General features: G+C 43.2%; 1 protein-coding gene across 2 annotated transcripts; it reads right to left on the bottom strand.

Annotated features, from left to right (window-relative positions):
* Window positions 1-767: 767 nt before the first annotated feature.
* MMP23B (matrix metallopeptidase 23B) lies at window positions 768-18,628 on the bottom strand. Of its 2 annotated transcripts, none has more exons than XM_042479757.1 (8): window positions 17,326-18,628; window positions 14,953-15,098; window positions 14,076-14,215; window positions 11,223-11,390; window positions 6,316-6,480; window positions 4,633-4,743; window positions 2,834-2,960; window positions 768-2,257 (listed from the first exon to the last, which is right to left on the bottom strand). In XM_042479757.1, exons 3-8 carry the CDS (start codon window positions 14,143-14,145, stop codon window positions 2,083-2,085), a joined length of 816 nt encoding a protein of 271 aa, XP_042335691.1. In that variant the 5' UTR covers window positions 14,146-14,215; window positions 14,953-15,098; window positions 17,326-18,628; the 3' UTR covers window positions 768-2,082. The 2 variants fall into 2 exon arrangements, with proteins under 2 accessions (XP_042335691.1, XP_042335690.1); XM_042479756.1 differs by having other exon boundaries at window positions 17,594-18,628.
* Between the last annotated feature and the right edge of the window lie 400 nt (window positions 18,629-19,028).

Raw genomic sequence — 19,028 nt, 5'->3', positions numbered from 1 at the left:
TGCCACTAATAGGATTATACATGTTGTCAACTTGGTTTTGGAGCTGCAGTGGGCAAACTGCAGCTCCAATGTTCCAAACCCTCCAGACTTTCTGGACCCCCATTTTTCTGGCCAAAGTGGCTACATCTCTGATTGTTCTGCATCACAGACAATGCTCCCCGGTGAATTCTAACTCACCTCTGCATCTCCTAGCTCAGTGACGCTGAGACCGAGTGCCCAAACTGCAACCCAGACCTCACTTACTTATTGCAAAGTGCCACGTCCCTCTGGCTTTCTAGTAAGAAACTCTGGCAAACACTGTGCAAGGACAACAGCATGTGTGCCCACAGAGAGGGCTCTGAGTGCCACCTCTGACACGCATGCCATACGTTCGCTATCACTGTAGCTGTATGGATCTTCCTTCTCAGTCTGTGCTGAGACCAAAGCCAACATCCCACCCCAAGTGCTTTCACATTCCAGGTTTCATCTTCTGCCTTTCCTGCTGCCTGGGTTCAAATCTAAGGCTATGTTTCCCCCCCCCCCCCAGATTGTGTAGTGCCAGTTGTTTCAGTACACAGGCCCGATTCCATAAAACCAAGAGGGTGGGGTAATTATAGATCACAAGAATGTTAGCAGAAACAGGGAGCCTTCTTGTTGCTGCTTTCATAACTTAATTACATCCTCTTGTTTTGATTTTGTTCTTCTGGTTTCTTTGAGAAGGCTTTATAGCCGCTGTAATTTTGCATTGCTCCGTAAGGGAGAAAAATCCAGAATAAGGTGGAGGAGAAGAGTGGGAAACACTTTATTCAAAGAGAACAGCAACTGGTGAAATTCCTAGCGGATAAAGTGCCCTGCAACTTTCCAGAAGCTGAAAAGAGCATTTGAATGATGCTTGAACCAACTGATAAATAAATGCAACGCAGAAATTGTGATTTTTTTGTATTTGCCAATGTGGTTACACAAACGAAACAAAAATGATGACACAAAGAGATGGTGTCTCACACAGTACAATCTTTTGTCAGATTAAGCACATTAGGGTACCACTGCAGCCTAAGAGTGAGAGAGCACTTCAAGTGTCCAAAATGCTTCACATCTCTGGCTTCAACCTCTTTTTAAGCAAAGCTGAATGGCACTGAATGAATGCAGGGGCCTCTAGTCTGCCAGTCTCTGCAGGCTTCTTTCCCCATCCTTGAGTTAGTTATCCATTGCATTGAAGCACCAAGGGCAGAAATATGTACATCTCTTGTGCGTTGGTGTGGCTCTGTAATCTAGAGCCTCACTAACAAATGTGTGTATAGATACACCTGTGTGTAGGTCTATACTAAACCCAAACAGGCTATGGGAAGAGACATGCTTCTCCCATCCCAGCAAATTCTGAGGCAGAGATAGGCTGTAAGATATGGGGCTGGCATACATGGTACTGTACCATCTCCCTGTCTTACATTCATATGCCCCATTGGCACTTATAACTTGAAGTGGATGAGAATGTGTGGGATAATTCAGGGCAGGGTAAGAAACACATGTCCCCTGAAGGCAGTTGGACTGTAGCACCCATTGCCCATGTTGTTGCTCCCTAGTTGACATAGTCTTATGACTTGGGAGAATGGAAACTGTAATCCAGCATCAGTCAGTGGCCACACTTTCTTTGTACCTGGTTTTAATGCAACCTGTGCTTATAAAGAAAACCCAACAATTGTCCTGTGTCAAATTCTGGCCTATGCACTCTTTCCCAAGGGAGAAATTAGTATGTGATGCTCATCATCCCCTGACAGCATACCCAGGCATAATGGGGATTTTAGTCCAATATCATGTGTGACATTAAGAAAGGTAGATCTAAGGACTACAAGCATAGAGTGCACAAAGTGTCTTACCGTATGTGAAGTCTTACTGTACTGTACTTTGTAGCAATTTCCTTTTGGAAGTGAGTACCTTTCGGCTGAGGAAGGTCCAGCATCCTCATGCATTAGCCAAGCAACGGAAACTGGTCACGCTGGGACACAGTTACAGATGCAATGTTGAAAGAAAATACACAAATGCCAACAAGTAGGAGGAAGAAGTCCATCATGGAGTGGAACCATTTAGGTTACTCACAACAGTTCTATGCTAATGCTTCAGCCTGATTCGCCAGGAATATGTGGTCAGGATCTTCGTCTTCTTCTTCACAATGCAAGTATAGGTCCCTTCATTGATTGCATTGGCTATGATGCTCATGTGGTCATCATTCAGAGAGAGGTAACCTGGGTAGGAATATTCCAGCATTTCCTTTTCTTTGTACCAACTGTATGGTTAAAAAGAAAGATGGTGGAAAGTCAACCAGCAGGACTAATGGACACCAGACAGAAGGTCTCCTATGGCAGGGGTGGCAATGATAGAAGGCTAAGGGACTGCATTAGTTCTTCTGGAGATCTTTGCTTTTAGCTGAGGTCCTTGCACATAACTTTCTGGTGATATAGCTACATCCTGATATGATAAGCAGCCCTTCGACTGAATTGTCGTACCTCCTGGGGACCCATGACATTTGTGCCCATGGAACAATGGTCCCAAAGACACAGCTACATCTCTACCTCCCTCCTAAGAATATGAGCACTCCACAATGTCACAATCCACATTTACATGTTCATAAATTATCTTATGGTGATAGGTAGATTAGATTGGAGAAACATGGGATATACATTGAGTAGATAAATACAATAAAAGGTTACCACTGCCACCTAAACCATGTTGTTTCATTCATAATGAAATTTCTCTCTCCCTCAGTCTCATTTTCACCATGTGCATCTGCATGGGTACATACATTTCAAGCCCAAAGGTCACCAGTGCACACATTTGAGGCTGCTTAACAGAAGATACTCACTAGACTTTGCCCTTTTTATGGATGATCTTCCGCCCGCATTGGAAGGTGACATTCCTGCCTTCAGGGACAATCCTCGTCTTCATCCTTGGGGGAGGCGGAGTAGGGACCACCGTTGGGAAAGGGAATTCTGCATCGGAAAGCCAAAGCGAAAGGACATCATCAGCCGAGGGCTACAGATTTGCTATAAGCCATGATTCTGATTTTATCATTTCCTTCTGTTTGTAGTTTCAATGTGGAGAAAGTGACATTCATGTGATGATTCCTTTTATACACTCTCTTATCCAACCTTTTAAATTAAGTTCTGTAATATTGGAATTGGAATATTCAGTTCTGAATAATCAATAGCCATCAGTTTTGACTTCCAAAAAACAAAACATGATGGGTGTGCCTTACAGTTGCCATAAGTCACAAGTGACTTGAAGGCACACAACAACAACAAAATTGTCACCTCTGAATACATCTGATACAACAGAAATATACCCTTTCGGGTATATTGGTCATCACAATGTCTATTCAAGCCAGGGTTTTCTAAATCAACACATTGTTGGAGATGTAGTACTGCTTTGAAGTTGTCCCATAGCACCTACATCTAGGAAGAAAGTAACCACATGAGTAAATTTGGGATTGGAAAAGTCCTTGGTATCCTGTGACAAGCATGTTCTTCCGAATTATTTACTTGTTCTCCGCACCCCTGCCAAAATTCCTTTCTCTTAGTGAGACTTGGCAACACATTTAGGGAGGCTAAATGACAAGAGTTTACAACTGTGCTCTCTCACTCTCTCTCTACCAAAAGATTAACAGCATTCTTGGCTATAGCAAGGCATTCCAGACATAGCCTTACCCAAGAGTTTAGTTGTCCTTGTAATACTTGTCAGGATCCTATAAGAAGAGAATGGAAATACTAAAGAGACCAAGGAGTTTGTTGGCGGAGGTTTACAGTCAGAGCACAAGGGAAAGAAACTGTTCACAAAGGGATATGTACACATGGAAGTCAGCAGAGTTGTTGGCTACCATATGTACAAGTCCCTTTTTAGACACTGGAGATTTAGTACACGGGGACAGGATAAGAACGGGATCGCTCCCCCATCCTTATCCTATCTTTGACTGTGATCCCGTGAAAGGCTTTCAGATCGCAATGCTATTGTCCCATCATTGAAGCGGCATTGTATTAACACGGACTCCTGTTAATGCAAAATGCCAGGCAATGCCGCTTCAATGACAGGAAAATGACGGGACCTGTGAAATGTTGTTTGAAAGTCTTTCACTCAATCGTAGACTTCTGTACAGGATAATGTCCAGGCATTGTATAAAAATCTTCTCGCAATCATGCTATAAGGACAAGAAAAGGATGGGACAAGGACATTTCGTCCCCCATCTGATAATCTCCATTGCTTTGTGATCCCCGGCTTCTAGGGAACAGTTATTGACTTTCATGTACAGAGGTCCCTTGTGCATCAATACACAGGGTCCAGTGTATCTCAGGTATCTGCCCACAATCTCAAAAGCACCCCAAACTACTGGTAGACTGAGAGAGGGAGGAAAAGGTGCCAAGATGACTGTGCAAGCTGTGCTTAAGTTTCACCTTCACTTCTCCATGGATCATAGCAGATTCCATAATTCTGGGCCTAAAGCATGCCCTTTGCTTACCCATTGGCTTATAGTCTAATATGAATGGTAAGTCTTGGGTGTCTGCAGCAACAAAAGATGTTTAAAGGGGGTCCCTGGTAACTAAAAGGTTAAGAACGACTGCTCTAGTGCTAAAATATAAGCGCATACAAAAAACATGGAATGTACATTACTCAGACAGAAGTCGCAGCTGTACGGACAGTGTTTTTTCATAAACTTTCTCCGTGTCTTGCAGTATCCCTTCCGAGACCACGTCGGACATATGAAGAGTCTATCTTTACACCCTGAAATAAGAGATGTTTAAGAAACATGAATAAGTAAAGGACATGAGTGGCTTAAGCATGCTGAAAATTCTCTACAACCTCAAAGCACTTGGAAGGAATGTATTTGCTAGGAGTCTTACTAATCTGACCAGGATGGCTTTAAACTGAATTGCACAGGGGAGGGAGCCAGATATCATTTGTGCATTTGTCATTTTCACTTTATTTGCGGGATGCTTTAAGTACGCTTTAATCTTTCTTTAATGCCGAAATTAGCCCCAGTGTGATAAACCGCCAAATGGAAATTCAAATCCCGGTCCCTGGGATCTTCAATGATGTAGTCCAGTCTTACAACACTACACTGGCTCTCACAAAATGAAGTCTTTTTCAAAAAGTGAAATGAAATACTATGTTTAAAAAGACAGATTTAGCATAAGGCCAAAAGGAATGAAAACACAATCCACGTTTTGGGTTGGCTTCCCATACGAAGCTGAAGCTCCACCAACTTCAACCTCAACCATTTCCTGGGAGGGCAGAGAGTTGCTGCTTTGGCCCCAAAGTCGAGAACTAAATTTGGAGATCAACGCAAGTGTTTCCAAATAAAAGCAGGTTTGATTTCTGCTCCCCACCCTGCACCCCATCCCTATATTCTAAACAATATGAATGTTGTCTTGCATGTAGAAAAATGTTGCCTTGAAGAGACCAGATGGAAGAATTAACTCATAAGTCTCTCTGTGAAGGGAAGCTCATGCAACACAAGCAACTGAACCCCAATGGATCTCCCATCTATCGCCCCTAATGCATCTCCCCATATTTCCAAGAGTCCCCTCTACACTATGGATCTTTCAGACCTGTCCTCTAACAGAAGGCATAAGAAAGGGTTTTTACTTTATACACTACAAGGAGCCATTAGTGATTTTGTTATACCAGGGGCTATAGACTCAACTCTCATACCTATTTGTATGCATTCAGCAAAGAACACACCTTGTATAAAGATCAATGATATGTACAGTTAACAATACATTTCAGAGCCTGAAAAACTTATTTTTGGACTAAAACTCATGTAGCTGGGGGATTCTAGGAGTCATAGGCCTGTCTCATAGTCTGGGCTGAAGGCACCCAGTTTCACTCCGGAGGGACGTGGCAGCAGTCAAACCGTGCGGCGTCCCTCTGGACCAAAAAGAACCCAGAAAAAACGGGTTCTTTTTGGCACGCAGGGACGATAATAAATAATAATAATAAAAGCTTTATTTTTAGCCTGCCTTTCCTGGGATCAAGGCGGGTCACAACAGCCAAAAACACGATGTCATCAGTTGGCGCACTGAGACACATCCACAACGCAAGCATGGTGCCCAGAGGTGTGGACATGGCGCCACGCTTGTATCATGCACATGCGCCACGTATGGACGGCACCAAGTAAAGATGGTGCCATTCATATGTGTTATGGTCTTGGAGTGTGCGGATGCTACGAGCTCCAGAACCCTAAAATTGGCCCTAGGCCGCCGCAAACTGGGGCCATAGTTCTGGGCCATAGTTTGCAAACATCATTTTTTAAGTGTCTTTTTTTTCCTACATTCACTACCTGCTCTCACTAACCATAAAGCCTGTAGATTCCCCACATCTCATCCTGCGAAATGGTGTTTTTCCCAGTCAAGGTAGCGTTGAGGTGCATCAGGGCATTAGGGTCCATGGAGTGCATAAGGCCCAAGGCATGGCCAATTTCATGGGCGGCAACGTGGACCAGATCCGTAAGCCAAACACCTGGAGAAAGAAGGGGATATATTGTATCAGTGACACAACATTAAGGTAGCGAGGGAGCCAAAACACCCCTTTTGCCATATACCATTTCAGAATACTGTATTTGTCTATCTAGGCTACTATTGACTGCTCTGACTGGCAGGAGATCTTCTGGGTTTCAGGAAGAGGCTCTTCACACAACTTACTCCCTACACATTTAACCTACACACACTAGGAGAGGATGCTTTAGTCCTGCAAAGTAAAATTCTGTTCCAGGAGTCACACAAAACCAGTCTTGCAATGTAGGTATCACAGGCCCCATTCACACTAGACACTGTGGCTGCATCCGCACTGCAGAAATAATCCAGTTTGACACCAGTTCAATACATGGACATTCTTTATCCCTCCACTTTTTAGCTATCATTATTCTTGCTGCAGCTATCAGATATAACATAATCCTGCAAAATGTCATTGTTTAAAAAAACAGCCTAAATTTTTTCCCCCTTCATGGCTCACAGTGGAGATGTTGTGAAATCTGTGGTTTCTTTACACCCGACCCTAAAAAATTCAGAAAATGGACATTTCTAGCCGTCAACCCAATTATTCTGATAGACATTTGGGGACAAAGGATTAATTTCACATTTCACAGCTGTGAGCTTGACCAATCTGGCGTGGAAACACCCTGACGGTTAAGTGCATTCCCCTTCAGTGATTTCACAGCTCTGTCTTTTTATGAACAATGCCTAGGAAAAATAACCCATCATAAACTCGGAAACCATAAGCTGCATCTGAAGCCCATAAATTAAGGTTATGAGTCAGTCTCATTTCTCTGGCTCCCAAGAGCAATTGAATGGATGAAGTCAGTAACCAACTCGGTCACAGAGGTGAGGGCAGGGAGGTATCCAAACCCCCAAAGGCAGACATTACTCTGTCATCTTGGCCTCAGAGGGAGCGATCAGGCAGACCCAGCAACATCAGGGACTGCCTGAAGGACGAGACTTCTCCCTCCTTTAACTGTCACCTTGTATTTGTATTGTATTCAATTTTTACTGTACACCACTATGATCATTGCGGAATAGCGGTCTATAAATAAAACATATTATTATTATTATTATTACATCAGTCTTCTCTCATCTTTTGCCTCCAGTTCCCACCATCCCAAAATTCTGTGAACAATGGGAGTTGTAGTGTACCACAACCAAGCTGGAGACAGATGCAACTTTCGCAAGGTCTTCTATATCCAAGGTTAAATAAATTGCCCGTCATGATAAGCACCCAACCTTACCAAAGATGTCACATTTTAGCACACTAAATGCTCTGCCTTAACAGTATTCCCAAATGAGGAAGAAATGCAAATGGACAACAAAGAAAAAGAATTTAAAGCCTCCTGGAGCCCTAATACGCATCTTTTTACTTTCAGGATTTCAGCGACAATGCATTTCCAATATCACTTTATTTGTGCAATTGCATGTGATAATCATTTGCGCAATTACGCACTGTTTCCACTTCATTTGTCGGGTGCTTTAAATGTGCTTTAATCTCTATTGCCAAAATCATCCCCAGTGTGATAAACTCCATAAAGAAAGAGAGAAAACAGAAGGCAAAATCATGGCCTTGAAGGGGACCCAAGGGCCATGCAGTCCATGCAGAAATGCACAGCTAAACCACTCTGAAAATGGCCATCCAGCCTCTGTCTAAAGACCTCCAAAGAAGGAGAGTCCAATACACTCTTCCAGACGGAGAGATTCTGGGAGCTGTCATCCAAATAAAAGTAACGTTCCCAAGCTATGTTCACCATTATCCAGAGCCTTAGTATTTTGTATTTATCAAAGCCTTTTAAAGCAAGTCTGTCCCTAACAAGAGAGACAGACGCCTTGGCTTGCCCACAAAATGGCCACGTTTGCAGGAAGGCTGGTGCCAGAAGGCAGCAAGAATGTAAACAGCTTTTCTTTTTTCTTTTCTTATCCTTTTTTAAAACAAAAAACCAAAAGCACGGACTTCTCCTGCTTGACCGCACAGCTGCCTAGATTAAGGTGGTCATCCATCCAACTCTACAGAAGACAGTCCTCTCTTTGAAGAGCTGTCTAGGCAAAGTATAAAAGCTCAAGAACCCTGATAAGTGGAGTATGGGTCTTGGAAGAAGCACTCATCGGAGCAGCGCCTGAGCCGATACCTGCAATGCACTGTAGTTACCAATATTTGAAATAGGCTAATGCCTTCCGAATTTACATCTATGTGAGAGTTTGTAAAAATTACTATTTTGGACAATGGTGCTGCCAGTGCTGCAGATTTCTAGATGTTGTAGTCTTCAGAGAGTATGTTTTCCAGGCTCTGATCTATATATATAAACTGGCGACAGTAGATGAGACGTTTTGTTGTTGTTAACTGCCCTCTGGACCCATAGCGGCCCTGCGGATGAGACATCTCCAAGACCCTCCGTCCTCCACTGCTCTGCTCAACTCCTGAAAACACATACTCAAAGTGATCTCTTTAATAGAGTCCATCCATCTTGCATGCGGCCTCCCTCTCTTTCTACTTCCCTCTACCTTTCCTAGCATTACTGTTTTCCCCAATGATTCAAACCTTCCCATGATGTGCCCAAAGTATGACAACCTGAGTTTTGTCATCTTGGCTTCGAGGGAGTGTGTTCCTCTGTCTCCTCTTGCACCCATTTGGGAATATATAAGTTAACAAGCATGACATGGTGGTGGTTTTAGAGCTTTGGGGATGAGTTCAAATCTCCTCTTAACCCTGAAAACCCACTGGGTGACTTGGGACAAGTCACAGCCTCGCAGCCTCAGAGGGAGGCAGTGGCAAACCCCCTCCGAATAAAGCTTGCCAAGAAAAGCCAAAGACAAAATTGTGAAACGTCAGCACTGACTTGAAACCTCACAACAGCAACAACAAGTACAAATTGGTGCATGCACACTTTATGCAAATGTTTTGTCTTCTTTTGGGGATGGCTGGGATGCTGGTCCAGTGTGTAAGTGGACACCCTGGTCTACAAGCCATCCTTTGCACCATGCTATGCAATGGTTTGACTCCACTGAGGCTGCATCCACACTACAGAAATAATCCAGTTTGACCCCATTTTAACTGTCATGACTTAATGCTATGGAATTCTGGGAACTGTGTTTGTTGTCGCACCGCACCAGAGCGGACGGAGACTGAATTGCTCAACACCAGAGCTGGAAAATAACCCCATGATTCTGAAGCATTCCATGAGCAAACCTCAGCAAGTTGTTGACATTTCTGGAGACATTTTCCAGTCGTCTGGCAGGACAGAAGGAACCAAAAATGTTATCTAATCTATCTCAACCCCAGGAAAACTCACTAACCGAGGACAGATCACTTCTCAGAGAAACAGCTGAACTGAATTATTTGCACAAATTCCATTCCATTAGCAGAGGTATGAACAAAGAGAGTGGCTTCATGGCACCCTGCATATATTCAAACAAGGGCCCTCGCTATTCCACATACAGTATAACAAAAGGTCTTCTCAGAGTGAGTTTTGAAGCCAGGGAAACAGACTTTTGGTAAAGAGATTGCTTACTTTCACATGGCCACACTAACTGGCCACTGTAAAGATTTGAAAGACCTGTATCAGCCCTTTGAAAATTTAGGACAAGGAACATGATTTGCAGCCTTCCAGACCCTATTACATTCACTCCCATTCCCACAGCTGTATGAATGTGCCTTAATACCAGTCAATACTGCATCTGAAGAACTGGGGTTATATCCATGAACACTCATGCAAAAATAAAAACTTGTTAGACTTAAAAGTGCTGCAACATTTCTTTTTTTCTCCTCCTCCTTCCTTTGTTAAAATCAAGTACAGATCCTCCTTTCATGGAGGAACTTAGAATTAAGGCCTAAGTGTTTCTTTATATGAATGCATTTAGAAAGTCTTAGACGTTTAAAAACAGTCTGTTTCTAAATAGTGCCTTAGTTAGTGTTACTAATGAGACTACTCTAGCAGACTAGGAGATGTCTGAGATTATTAAATACTTTACATAAACCATTGAGAAATAAGAATTCTGTTCTGAAGAAGAAGAAGAGGAGGAAGAACTAATATCCTGTGACCTGCATACTTTAAACTGAGTAAGTAGTTTGCATAATGTATTCCACTACTTATGCAAAGTCAGGAAGGGAAGAGCAAAGATAGTAAACTCTCTTCTCTGCCATCTGAAATAGTTTATTCAGCAACTGAGATTCACTCTAATTGCTCACCAGTTTTAAAGTGAGTTTTTGAATCTGGAAGGGCTAGGAATTTGGTTATTTTATTTAAAGGACACGCTGAAAACCAATTTTTGCTCCAGAATCACAATAGCAACTGATGGCTTTCCTGTCAATGGAGCAATGAATCCTCTCCATGCTTAAATCTGAACTTTAAAAGAGATATCCAAGGTGTTCAACCTAACTTAAGCTAGATACTGTATACGCCTTGGACAGCTTCTGGATTCTTAGGATGCATGCATCACTTAAACAGCATGTCTCCAAAGAGACCCGAAGCAGCTTTATTTTGGCAGTCTGGAACAGGCCACCGTTTCAGATCATTGGTGGGCTACTAAGTATGGAACAAAAGTTGAAGAGGATTTATTATCCCCAACATCATGGAAGCCACCAGCTGCAACTGGATACTCCATTCTTCTTCCTCTTCCTTCTGGTAGAACTGCTGTCTACACAAGAGAAAGAGCACGGGAGCTTTGCCAACCTGTATTCAAGATGGCACAGACCCTCAGAGTCTACAGATATGGCTCATTTACCCTTTTTCCAGCTGAACCGTGTGTCTCCCACAATCCAGTATTCGTGGTCATCAAAATGGATCTCACCAGTCTGTGGGAAAAAGGCATGCGCCAGTTCCCCTGTTGTGCCATCAAAGCAATGATGGATCTGGGACTCCAGGCAGTCTGTGTGGTTGATGGAATAGAAACCTGGGAGATATTTCAGGGGGAAGGAAGAGGGAAAAGAAAGGTTATTTAGTACCTATGGAAAGACAAGTATCTTAATTTGCAGACCCCCCCAGACATTGCTCCAGAGTCAGAAGCTGTTTTTTCTATTTCCAGCCCTTTCAGTAAGGTGCTCTATGAACCATTGCAGTGGTTTTAGTGTTGGACTAGGATTCTGGAAGACCAAGGTTCACATTCCTGCTGAGTGGCTTTGGGCAAGTCACACTCTTTTGACCTCAGAGGAACGCAATGGTGGACCTCCTTTGAAGAAATCTACCCTCTCCCCAAATCCCACAATATAGGTCAGCCTTAGGGTCATCATAGGTTGGAAGAGACTTGAAGCCCCACCACCCCCAAAAAAGCAGAACAACAAAGATGCTCTCCAAAGAAAACTGTTCCTTGCAGCAGGAACCATTTAAGAAACAGTGGCTTAGTTGTTGTTGTGGGCCTTCAAATCATTTCCGACTTATGGCGACCCTATCATGGGGTTTTCTTGGAACGGTTTGTTCAGAGGGGGGTTGCCCTTGCCTTCCTCTGTGTGACTTGCCCAAGATCATCCAGTGGGTTTTCATGGCCAAGCAGGGATAAATTCACTTACACTATACTGATTCTTCAATGGCTTAGACTTACAGTGTTTCCCAAACTTTGGCCCTCCAGATGTTTTGGACTTCATCTCCCATAATTCATGATCGTTGGCCCAACTTGGCTACAGCTTCTGGGAATTGAAGTCCAAAGCATCTGGAGGACCAAAGTTTGGGAAACATTAGATTAGAGGTATGTGTATTGTCCCATACACCTTTTTTTTACTTAGCACATGGTCAGAGCCCACCAAGTGGCTGTATGCCATGGATGTCATCTTCACCATATCATCACATGTAGAAGACTTCATGCTCTAGTCTGACTTCTTGCTCTGTGGGCTCTTTTCAACCAATCTAGCAACAAGGAAGAGCTGTAGCAATACAGTTTGGCTCATGCATAAGCCCTGCTTTCTACCAGCCAGTCTGGGAAAAGTTACAAATTTCACAAGTGAGTCAAGGAGAAATTCTGTTCTCCAGATGTACAGAGCGTTTGCTCTAATAATAATCACGCCAGTAATGGAAACTCATTCCTCTTCATTTTCTCCAAGGAGAAATCTAACTGATCCAAAAAAGGGGGAGTGAGGGAGGTAGGGAGGAGGAGGAAAGAAAAATGCAGTTTTAAAGACTTTAAAAGGTGGTTCTGCTAGCATGCAGCCAGTTTCATTGTCACTAAACATATGGTTGTCTAAGTGGACTAGAACTGAAAAGGAAATCATGGGCAAAATTCTTCAAGTCAACAATCTGTAGCAGGCCAGCGTGAAGTAGTTCAGTGGTTCCCAAACTTTGGTCCTCCAGGTATTTTGGACCTCAACTCTCAGAAGCCCTACTCAATAGTCGGAAACTCTGGGAGATGAAGTCCAGAACATCAGGAGAACCAAAGTTTGGGAATCACTGATGTAGTGCTGAACTAGGACTTCAGAAGGCCAAGGCTTGAATCCCCACTTGGTCATGGAAACCCACAGGGGACCTTGGGCAAGGTCACATTCTCTCAGCCTCAGAGGAAGGCATTGGCAAAGCCCCTTTGGACACATCTTACACAACCATGATAGGGTTGCCCTGTCAAAAACAACTTGAAGGCATGAAACAACAACACATATGAAAATAATATTAGATCTTGAGACACATTATCATGGGGGGTGTCCTTGTCCTGTCCTTTCCCCATTCTTATAGCACAGTCGTGAGAAGATTTTCATATGACATTGCGTTTATTACTCTGTCCAGAAAACGTGATTGACTGCAATTGCGCAAAAGACTTTCAAAGGATGTCATGTGGATCCCATCATTGTCCTGGCATTGAAGGGGCATTGCTTGGCATTTTGTTAACAGGAGTCTGTGTTAATGCAATACCGTGGGACAATAGCACTGCGATCTGAAAGCCTTTTGTGGGATCACAGTCAAAGAAGGGACAAGGACGGCGGAGCAATCCCATACTTATCCCATCTCCAGTAACCTTCTGGACTACAATTTTAAGAATCTCCAGCCAAATGCTCTCCCAAGCTGGGTGGGCTCAACTCTCTAAAGAAATAGAAACCCTCTAAACCTGTGGTTCTCAAAGAGTGGGGCACAACCCCAAAGGGGTGTGTGTGTGCAAGAGTTGCTCTGGGGGAGGGGGTTAAAAGTAATATAGGGTTTCATTAACTGACATCCCATCTAGGGAAGCAACCCACTTTCCCACCAGTGGCATCACATGGTGTCACCCCTATTGACCTCCCACTGTATTACGTGGAGTAAGGCTCCCTGACATGCTCATGTAGATCTAAAGGCAAGGCCAGGGGGAGGATTTGCTCTAAATACATAAAGAGAGTCAAATTTTCCTAGAATGCAGTGGTAAAAAATTTTATAGGTGAAAAAATGAAATATGGGCCCAGCAATAAAAAATTTATAGCACTGGATATTGGTGGCCAGGGAGTTCAGCCAGCCATGTCCTCTTCCAGGTTACTCCACTTCATTCCTCTTCTCTGACATAATGATCTTTCTGCAGCCCCTAACTATGCTGAGCCCAAACTGGGCTGTTCTGGGGTGTCCCCACATTATGGTTTTCTTCCTGATCGTATTCCAGAGGGTCTGAATGAAATGCAAAATGGAACCCTACCAATTTTGAGATCGCTGGCCACGCTTGGCGGCACCTCCCGGAAACTGAAGGGAGAGACATCACTCCACATGCGGAAAGCAGCAGTCAGCCCCTTCCTTGTCTGGCTCTCATTTATGAGGTTTCTGGGAAAAGACAGAATCCTGCAGAGGAGTAAGGAGAACAATATATATATATTTATACATTTTTAAAAGCCACCATAGAATTGTTTGCACTAGGAGCCATCTGCAACTAAAAATTGCTTCAGATATGACCTTAAAAGGTCAGAGAATCATAGAATAGAATCACAGAATCCTAGAGTTGGAAGAGACCAAAGGGCCATTGAGTCCAACCCCTGCCATGCAGGAAATCTAAATCAAAACATTCTCAACTTGATCATCCAGCCTCTGTTTAAAAACCTCCAAAGAAGGAGACTCCACCGCTCTCTGAGGAAGGAGTATATTCCACTCTGAAACAGCTCTTAAAGTCAGGAAGTTCCTCCTAATGTTGAGGTGGAATCTCTTTTCCTGGAGCTTGCATCCATTGTTCCTGGTCCTGTTCTCTGGAGCAGCAGAAAACAAGCTTGCTCCCTCCTCAATATGACATCCCTTCAAATATTTAAACAGGGCTATCATATCACCCCTTAACCTTCTCTTCTCCAGGCTAAACATCCCCAGCTCCCTGAGTCGTTCCTCATAGGGCATGGTTTCCAGGCCCTTCACCATTTTAGTCGCCTTCCTTTGGACACACTTATTTCTCAACAACCTTGTTGAATTGTGGTGCCCAGAACTGGTCACAGTATTCCAGGTGGGGCCTGACCAGAGCAGAATAGAGTGGCACCATTAGAGAATTTCGCCGTTTCAAGCTCTACAGAGCATAAAACCCACCAACCCATCCTTACTTGTACGTGAGATTGAAATGGTCCCATTTCAGTTGTCCCGGTGTCAGTGTGTATCGTCTCTTTCGGATATGTGGCTGAGGAGGAAAGTTGAGGCCATGAAGAGATGAGCCAACGCCCGGAGGAAAATTTGGAGGTGCAGTGGCTTCCTTAAAAAGGCAGACAGGTTGGTTACAAGACTTTGGAACAGCATTCAGCACATTGCTTCTACACCAGTTATCCAGCATTGGTTCCTACCAGTTTGGAACAGTTTTTTTCCCTTCTGGAATAATAATCTTACATGGTAGTTGTCTTTATTTCCCCCCTAAAACGTTTCCCAATTGCTTTGTAAGAGCTGAACTCTTTCCAGTAGCAACTAGGCATGTTTCCAGGAAGCGAGCCTGAAAGCATGGTCACTGCTAAAAGTCTATATTTAAATCTGTACTTGTCTCACTATTCATAGGCCTAATTCCCATTAACATTTAAACTGGATCGCGATGTGGGTTAAACAGGCAGGCTTCCCATTTAATTCGAATGCAGAAAGCGATTCCGAAAAGGGGGGGCATTTTTTTGCCCATTTTACAAGCATAAAAAAGACACTGATTTTTTTCCACTCCTTTTCCTCAAAACCGAATTATCGTAAGTGGGAACCATAACCAAATCAGAATCAGTTTCATAATTTGGTTTTAAATGACTCGAACGGATTCTTTTGTCAATGGGAACCAACCGCCTCAGGAACTGGTTTAAATAAAACTGATTTTTTTTTGTCAGTGGGAACCACAAGCGGATTGTTTTGAATCGCTTCCATCCCAGAAAATCCAATAGGAGCAAATGCTGTGGGAACCATGCTAGGAATTCGATTCAATCTGTCAATTAGGATTGGAAGCATCTTGTGTAAATGGGAATTAGGCCATAATCACACCCACTCTATCCATCCCTATTTTATGCTGTTCCTGAACTCCCAAGACTGCATTCCACGTTGTACAAAATAGTGATGGCCTATTGCTATGAACAATAAAGTTGACGTGACATGATATTCCATGCGGGTACGACTCTGGGAGAATAGAGTTCCAAGTCGGAAACAGCTTGAACGTATACAAAAGGAACAATTAAAAACACTATAGCAAATAAGAGCCCTGGTGGCGCAATGGTTCAATGCCTCTAGTGCAGCCACTTGCTCACAAACCATAAGGTTGCGAATTCAATGCCAGCAAAAAGGCTCAAGCTCGACTCAGGCTTGCATCCTTCCTTGGGTCACTAAAATGAGTACTCAGATTGTTGGGGGAAATTCGCTTACACTTTGTAAACCACTTAGAGAGTGCTTAAGTGCACTGATAAGCAGTATAGAAATGCACTTGCTAAAAAATAAATAGATTTTGTTACTTAGGAAGGGAGAAGATTTCTGAGCTGAGCTTCCCCCAAACTTAGTATTTCTCTGCTCTCCACAGGAAGCCATTTGTTACTGGATGCTCCTTGACCAGAAGCCAGGAGCTATCCATAGTCTAAGCAGTTGTGTACTTAAAGGATTTTTTGCTTGCTGCTTTGTCTTTCCCAGTTTCCCAGTCTAAACAGGGCTAAGCAGATGCCACAACACACAAGCCTCTTGGAAGCTGATCCAACGCCTGGTCTTCCCGGTTTTTCCAGGGAAATACAGTGAGCCAGAAAAGAGAAGGCCAATTAATTGAAACCCGCAGCTGATGGTGCCAAGCACACAAGGCTCCATTGCAGGTTGCCAAGTCTCCCCTGCCTTGGGTCTCTCCACTTGGTTCTTAGGGCAGCAAATTTAGATTGTGGGGCCATGAGCTCATCTCAAAATTACTGACTTTGTATTTTGGGTTTAGGGAGTTTTGCAGCAGTAATATTTGTCAAGCTGTTCATAAAAGAACAGCAGAGGCCTAAATTTTATGGCTACGCTGAACTAGAAGAGATCCATTGGAGCAACTGCATTCATAGAAGTAGTTCACTCATTTTACTGCCAGCTTCCACAAAAAATTGGAAACAAAGTCATGGACATTCTGAATAATGATAGAACTAAGGTATGAACAAATATTTTATACTTTGACTATTCGTTTGCTTTAAAGTGAGATAAATCATCAGTGGCTATTATTAATGTTCAGCTATAAACCTGCTTTGGCACTTTCTCCCTTGGCTTTCCTCCAAACTCATCCCGACTCTTTGCTAATCTCAAACTGTTGCTGGTCTTTCCTCCAGTTTTACGTATAATACATTCAGTGTACAAGTTAAAAAGGTGCAAAATATAAGATATTGCTTGCTTCTATTTGTCCCTGTTTGTTCAGTGCTATTTCTTGATGTTGCTTCTTATTGCTGCTTTTGAAATTCATTGGTACAAATGGTGAGAATTTGGAGCTAGAAACCGTAAAATAAACACAGCCATACCTGGACACACCACTAACATCCCAGGAATATAGAAGAAGAACTGTGGGATACAGCAGATGTGGCTCTGTAACCCAAACACTGAACTTGAGAGATCCAAGTTAAATTCTTCACTGACACATAAAAGGTCACTGGGACAGTTACTTTTGTTATCTGCCTGACCCAAGGGTTGCAAAAAGAAGGAGAATCGTGAGATCTTTGGAGAAAAGGCATAATATAAATGCAAATAAACAACAACATTGTGGAAGATGGGGATCACATCATTTCTTACCTTCATTTTCTGTGCTTCTGTTCCAAGCAGGTCACCCAAAGCAGCAAGCAGGACCAAGAATGGGGAAAGGCACAAGAAACCCAGGATGCATCGATAACTGGGATTTATCTGCCTATCGCCTAGTAAAGAAAAATTAAAAACGCACCCCGACAGCTTTCCAATAGGCTCCATCGTTTTCTTTAATTGAAACCATACGACTGAAAAGAAAAAGGGAAGAGAAAGAAAAAGGCAATAGACCCTGTTTGAAAGCAGGAGATGTAATCCTTCCAAATACAGGGCTGCAGGGTTTGCAGCGGCGGCGGCAAACTTTGCTGGAAACTCACAAATCCTTTTTCTTGCTTTTTTAAAGAAAAGGAAAATACTGGAGAGACTTTACATTAAAACCCTGTTTGACACGCCAAGCATTTTTTTAAATCAATCTTTGCCAAGCTGTATCATATTACTAAGACTCTCTGTTATAATGGAGGAGGGAGGGAGAGAGAGGAGAAAGCCAGACTGAGGGAAACAGCTGGGATCATGGAAGGGATGCAGTTCAGCCAGCTGTGCTTCAGCAGCTGGATACGGACATCTGCAGATTTATGCAACAACACAAATCAACAACCAAGATGGGCAGGGAGGACCCCCCAAAAAGGAGAAGAGGGGAGTGGAATTACAAAACTCTGATTCAGAATTTCCCTTCTGAATGCTTCAGCAAGGGCAGATTTCCTGCTAGGAAAGACTTGATCGACTGTTGGCTTTTAAAGATGGGGAGAAGGGCTTGCGTTGATTACTTTGGCAGGAAAAATGAAATGCACAAATACAGGATGATAGAGAGAGCCAGTGTGGTACAAATGAAACATATATAGGATGGTATAAAAAGTCAACAGTGGTTTGAGCATTGGACTAAGTCTGGAACCATAAAATTGGAAGTGACTTCAAAGACCATCCAGTCCAACCCCAGTCTGCCATGTAGGAACTCTGAATGAAAGCATCCCTGACAGATGGCCATCCAGCCTCTGTTTAAAGATCTCCAAAGAAGGAGACTCCATTGCACTCCGAGGGAGCATCTTCCACTGTCTTGTGTTCAACTTGTGATCTACTAGGACTCCTTGATCCCTTTCGCATGTGGTGTTGTTAATTATTTTTATTTGCATTCAAATTACAAGAAAAGAGATTCCTCCATCCTATTTTCTCGGCAAAGAATAACTACAGCAATCTTGCTGCAAAGGGAGAAATGGACTGCTGTTGGAGAAGGTCACTGGCCAATCCTTAGGGTGGGCCAACTTGTTTCAAATTGGCGAGCCAGTTTCTTGGAAAGCGTACTGTCCAATTTCTTCATGTACTTGGAAACACGGTGGACAAAAAGCTTACTAATATGCAGCTCTAGGATTATTTGAGGTTGTTGCCTTTTTAATACAAATAGAAGTGCACTGTTTGCTCTGGATCTAAAAGGGCC

Source organism: Sceloporus undulatus, chromosome 7 (assembly GCF_019175285.1).
Source record: "Sceloporus undulatus isolate JIND9_A2432 ecotype Alabama chromosome 7, SceUnd_v1.1, whole genome shotgun sequence".
Taxonomy (NCBI): domain Eukaryota; kingdom Metazoa; phylum Chordata; class Lepidosauria; order Squamata; family Phrynosomatidae; genus Sceloporus; species Sceloporus undulatus.
The sequence above is the reverse complement of the archived record's forward strand: the minus strand, read 5'-3'. Positions and strand labels throughout refer to the sequence as shown.